Consider the following 6418-nt stretch of genomic DNA (forward strand, 5'->3'; position numbering starts at 1 on the left):
TGCTGCTGCTGCTGCTTTTACTGTTGTTGCTATGCATAATTCAATACGCTGGAACATTTGTAACACCGTTGCACTTGTACAATGTTACAACATGTCGTAACTTCTGTAACACACTTGCACACGTACAATATTATTTCAACATGCCATAACGTGTTTGTAACACACTTACACACGTACAAAATATCCCTGACTTGCGTAACACACTTAGGCTACACAAGTACAACTTATTCCGAATGTGTGTAACGCATTTACACACATACAACATTTCAACATGCTATAGTGCGGCGTAACACACTTACACACTAACAATATTAAAACATGCCGTTAATTATGTTACACACTTACACCTGTACAATACTATTTCGAACTTGTGTAACACACTTACGTATGTACAATATTCCAACATGCCATAAATTGTGTGTTACACACTTATACATGAGCAATGCTATTGTTAACGTGTGTAACGCATTTACACTCGTATAGTAACATTCTAAACTTGTGCAACACACTTACACATGTGCAACACTATTTCAAACTAATGTAACACGCTGACACACGTACACTATTCCTGTGGAAAGTAAAGGAAAAGTGGGCTATGTTTGGTTTGGAGGAATACAGGCAGATAGTGGGTGACACTGCTAGTTTCTACATTGATCTTTTTTCCTTCGGTTGTTTCTGTTCGTTTCTCTTGTGTTTGTCCTCACCACTGAACGAATGTCATTGTGTCAAAGTCTTTCTATTTGTTCTGTTTAACTTTTGCAGTAGTTGGACGTTGTTTCGGTGATCAGCTTGAAGGCTCTCGGACTCTCAACCGTAAGGTCATGGATTTGAATCCCGTCAAGAGTCCAACTTTGTATCCTTGGGGAAAGCTCTTTCCACGAGTTTCCCTCACTTCACTCAGTTTGCAATGGGTACCCGCTAGAGACAGCGAAAGATCGTGTCAGTGTGTTATTGTTTTAGCTCATGTAATCCCCAGCTTGCACTGAATGCTTCCCGGAATGCCAAGAATGCTTCTGAGAGTTCTTGTGTCTTCTCCTGGGGGTAATAATAATTGTACAGTGTATAAAGCATGCTGCAGGACGTAGATGTGCACTGTATAAATACTGTTGAAGGGGTTAGAAAAATGAAAGGTCTAAATCACATATTTCCAAAAAGAAATAATAAATAAATAATAGAGCTCATAGTATGGCGACTTACCTTAGGATAGACCATATATACCACATAACGTACAAATGAAATGACCGTATGGCCTTGAATCAGTGAAGTATTCTAGCGAGCTAAAGAAACACAATAGATCTATCCTATTTACCTCTGCAATGGTGATCATGTCCGTTTTCCATTTCTAACGAAACGGGGGAATTTAAACTCAAACTGTTTTTTGGGCATTATGAAAGATTACTATGGTCATCACTGTGAATATTGAATTTTTGCGGAATACATTTTCAACTTTCGGTTAATGCATCAAAATGCACAGTTGTGGTTTCGGCTACCAATAGATCGGACAACTACAATCGGTACAAGAAAGCCACTGGTAGTTGGTAAAACGTAGCGAGATCTGCTTGTTTGATTATCTCCTGAATGGCCACCTCCACTTCCTGCATCGTTCTCGGCCTTGGTTGTCTCCCCCTCGGTGCATCGTTCAATTTCGTCCGAAAAATGCTTAATTGTGTTTAAATCCGTGCTAAGGGCAGGGTGAGGCTGCAGAGTGATGTCATGGTGTTGTAGGAAATCCTGTGTAACACGAGAAGTGTGCGCACAAGCATTATCTGGCTGGACCGGGAAGTTAAAACTGTGTAGAGTGGCCTAAGAACTTCTTCCATGTAACGGCAGCATTGATGCCTTGATCTCGACTTTGGCCTTGACTTTGGAAGATCATCGGTTCTATTTTGTGGTTCCACATGATTCCACCCCAGATGCAATTGGTGCAAGCGCTCCACCTAACCCTGGCCTTCACCCCCTCCTTTTTTTAAAAATTGCTGTAAACCAGTCAGTGCTCTAGATCTACATTACTACATCCTTGCGATCCGTCACCCGCTGGCTGCGCCAGTGAAGTGAAGAGACAGACGGTGAGGATGGTTTATGCTCGTCGCACCGCTTGCGGTAATGTCTGCTGGGAGCGAGCAAAATCTTTGCAGCAAAGTAATTTTGTTACTGTAGAGAAATCTAGGCATCGTTTTTCCGGCACAAGAAAAAAGGTGCATGAAACTGCTCTTCGCAGCATCCATTTGGTGTAAGCTAAACATTTGATCCAAGTTTTCGCTAGCCTATCTACTACGCTAGTAGAATCCCCTGTAACTCAAAGAAGGATGGGTATCGAAACTGTTGTCTCCCTCTATTGCGTAGCAAGTCCTGGTGTTGCACGAAGTAATTAGAAATCTTTAAATCTTATCAGATTTTGAGCGTAGTGAACTTTTATGCGGTTTCATCTAGAAACAGTTGTAAATATCGATAAATGTAGATTACGAGATATACTGCAGATAGTAATTAACTTACTCTAGAAATCTTAATAGTAGCTACGAAGCCTATTGCCCTTTTGCTCACTTTCCAAATATGTACCATCTTGTCTGCAACCCACGCGACGCCACTTCCCCAGATCATGACGCAGTGCCCTCCCAGCGAGTCATTTCTATGATACAGTTGTCACATCAAGCTTCGCCTTCCTCTTGAGAAACTCTGAGGTCCCTGTCTATTGTATCTATAGAGAACAGGGAGGTCCCTGTCTATTGTGTCTATAGAGAACAGCTAGGTCCCTGTCTATTGTATCTATGGAGAACAAGGAGGTCCCTGTCTATTGTGTCTATGGAGAACAAGGAGGTCCCTGTCTATTGTATCTATGAAGAACAAGGAGGTCCCTGTCTATTGTATCTATGGAGAACAGGGAGGTCTCTTGTATCTATGGAGACCAGGGAGGTCCCTGTCTATTGTATCTGTGGAGAACAGGGAGGTCTCTTGTATCTATGGAGAACAGGGAGGTCCCTGTCTACTGTGTCTACGGAGAACAGGGAGGTCCCTGTCTATTGTGTCAATGGAGAACAGGGATGTCCCTGTCTATTGTATGTACTAAGAACAGGGAGGTCCCTGTCTATTGTATCTATGAAGAACAGGCATTCGCCCGAAAATGAGAACCAGACGGCTGTTGACATGGTGTTGAGCCCAGTTGAAACGCTTTTGGCGATGGCGTGCGGTCAAGACTGGACCATGGTAAGGTTGACGGCGTTTAAGGCCTACGTGACGCCATCGTCGGTTTACTGTGTGTCGAATTATGACTCTTCCGTGAGTACCCATATAAAGTCTGATGTTCTTGTAGCTGTCTGAAGCCGATTTGAACAATGCATCCGGACAATGTGTATGTATGCACGTGCTTAGAGCATCTGGGTCGACCTGACCTTTTTCGGACCAAAGTAGAATTCATGAGCTGAAAACGGGTTATGAGTCTGTGGATGGTCGAGATGTGAACCCCAAAATGATTGGCGACCACAATTTGCCTTTCTCCACCCTCTAAACGGCCTATTGCTCTCTCTTCCCGAATATCCCTTAAAAGTGGCATTGTCGTTGCAAATGCGGGGCGAAACGACCGAATAGATTTTTTACATTGGCCTGTATAGCCGAGCTGAGGAGAATACTTTTCACCCTTTTTTCCACTCATTTACACCTTGTTTTGAAGGCACCACGTGATTTTTTCCATGCTTCAATAAGGGCAATAACTCTAGTTGCCGGTGACAAACAAGACAGGAAACTTTTGATTGCCAAAGAGGATGTGACATACTATCGATGGTGTAAACTTTTGTCTTTTACTATTGATGGTTAATTATTTATGACCAAAATAGTCTTTCGTGTTTTTTTTGCTCGCTAGTATATTTAAAAAATCTTTTAGTAAAGGTTTTACGGAACGTGAAAATCAATTAAATCATATAAATGCCGAAGATTAGAGGTAGTACTAACGAGTAAGATACCAAGAAAAGAAGGGACAGAGATAAGGACCATAGATTTGACAGAAAAGAAGGACCTGGCACCCTCGAAACACCCACTTTACGACCTTTACACTAATTATCCAAATACGGCAGTATATTATCGTGCATATTATTATGTCCAGCTGATTTTGTTTTTGTTTTTGTTTTTGTTTTTGTTTTTTTCCCCCTTTTTTCTGGAGTGACTTTAACTCTTTCTTTTCCTGACCCCTACACATATATGTGTTTGCGAAGAAACCCACACTCAGACATACCACTTTTCTGCCAGATTAGCTCGCGGTATTCGCGCAGGTTTTTAATTTCAAGTACAGAGGTACCCGATTGCAAGTGTCATTTCTTACCCATTTTACCTTTCCCTTGTTCCTATCTGTTTACCCTTTCCGAGAAGCCCCAAGCTTTGAAGTCACAAAACTTAGACAGCTATTTTCTCACTGCTTTTACCTCTCACATCAGGCGACTCGACAGAGTGTCTGATATCTCGACTTCTTTTCAAAATAGAACGATGTTTTTCTCGAAATGGTGGAGTCATTGGTATCTACTTAAAACTTGTTTATTTTTTCTAGATGAAAGAAGTACTCATCACTCTTGACCACAAGTCGAGATAGTTGCGATTCAAGGAGGTGGGGATCATCTGGTTTCACCAAACCGTGGTGATTTCCATTGCTTGAAAGTCCTTAGATATTGCATTTGATGTATGTTTTCTGTGACTGTAATCAATGTTTTTTCCAGTAAAATCCACTCAAATGCGTGTTCTTAAATGTTAGCAAAAAGAGTGAAGCTAAAAAAAAATCGATAAAAATTGACAAATGCCGCAAAAATGCCGTTATATCTGGTTTCACTAGTTTCATGAGCACCAGATTTCCCCCACAACGCTTCACATTTTTTTTTCACCCAAAGTAAGACAAATGGGCTCCAAAATGCCGTTTTATCTGATTTCCTTATTTCCACGAGCACCTGATTTCCCCACGATGCTTCCCATTTTACTTGTTTACTTCACATTTTATGTCACCCAAAGTAAGGCAAACGAACATGCTTTAATTTTTGATGATATCAATAACTACAAATATTATTATTATGCCCACAAATTGATGCCTGATCCCACCTTACCCCATGTGACAGTTTACTTCAAACTCATGATAGTTGGTGGTTGGCGGGTACTCTGATGTGATTTGCTTCTACTTTCTTATCAAACATCTCTTGTCCTTGTCCATCTCTCCTCCTTCCTTTTTGTGTATATTAATCTCTTGATACACCAGTAATCTTCGGCACCTATATGACCTTTTTGTTTTGTAAGTGCAGTAAAAGTTACTTTAAAAAAAAAACCCCTCATGATTGCTTACTAGTTTACGAGACAGTCACAAAAATGAAACACAGTGGTGGAAAATTAATGCTGATGCATAGTTTGTTCATCCACAGACATGCACGTCGTCGGTACCCCCGGCCCATACAGCAGTGACGGCCGCGTTATCCCTGCTGCTGTCATGTGTGCTCATGTGGATCCTGGCCTGCACCTCCCATTTCTGGGCTCGGGACGGCCTGTTTTCTGTGGGTTTGTTCGCGACTTGTGTTGACGAACAGTGCTTCCCGACGGACAAGGACAAAGGTAAGTCAGTCTGTCTGTCTGTTTGTCTATCTGTTTGTTTATCTGTGTTCATGATTGTTTGTTTTGTTTCGCAGTCTGTCACATTTTTTTGTCTGTGTACGACTTGTGTTGACGACCAGTGCTTCACGGCGGACAGCGACAAAAGTAAGTCAGTCTGTCTGTTTGTTTGTCTGTTTGTCTGTCTCTCTGTTTGACTGTCTGTCTGTCTGTTTGTTTGTGTGTCTCTCTGTTTGTTTGTGTGTCTGTCTGTCTGTTTATTTGTCTATGTGTTTGTCTCATTGTCTGTTTGTCTGTCCGTCTGTCTATTTGTTTGTCTGTTTGTTTATTTGTCTGCCTGTTTGTTTTGTTTCGCTGTCTGTCACATTTTTTTGTCTTTTTACTACTTGAGTTGACGACCAATGCTTCCCGTCTGTCTGCCTGTTTGTATCTCTGCTTGTGTGTCCATTTGCTTGTCTGTCTGTATGGTTGTCTTTCTTTCTCATGGTATGTCTGTTTGTATGTGTACTGGTATCTGCTTGTCTATCTGTTTGGCTCTCTGTCTATCTCGTTGTCTATTGCATCCTTTGAAGGTGACAAAAGTTGGCGTTAGCTGTACACAGTTTGGGTCGAGTCTGTTTTGTCAAAAGGAACGTTTGCACGTTCTGCCGAAGGTTTCACTATTGTTTAGTGTTGATCATTCTACATTACCTATCATCAAACGAAAGGTGAAACAAAAACAAATGAAACAATTTTGTTCTTATAGGGTTTGGGGTATAGCTCCTCCCACCACCACCCCACCCCCCCTCTCACATACGCACGCACGCACACAAACACACACACACACACACACACGCACGCACGCACAAAC

At 41.7% G+C, this 6418-nt stretch overlaps 1 protein-coding gene across 1 annotated transcript in view; it reads left to right on the forward strand.

Moving 5' to 3' along the window:
• The window catches only part of LOC101857512, a gene marked incomplete in the record, with an annotated part of 10455 nt that overhangs the window by 1045 nt on the left and 2992 nt on the right, over window positions 1–6418 (forward strand). The window contains 1 exon segment of the mRNA XM_013087180.2: window positions 5385–5571. Coding sequence (XP_012942634.1) covers window positions 5385–5571 — 187 coding nt within the window.

Source organism: Aplysia californica, unplaced genomic scaffold (genome assembly GCF_000002075.1).
Source record: "Aplysia californica isolate F4 #8 unplaced genomic scaffold, AplCal3.0 scaffold00554, whole genome shotgun sequence".
NCBI lineage: Eukaryota > Metazoa > Mollusca > Gastropoda > Aplysiida > Aplysiidae > Aplysia > Aplysia californica.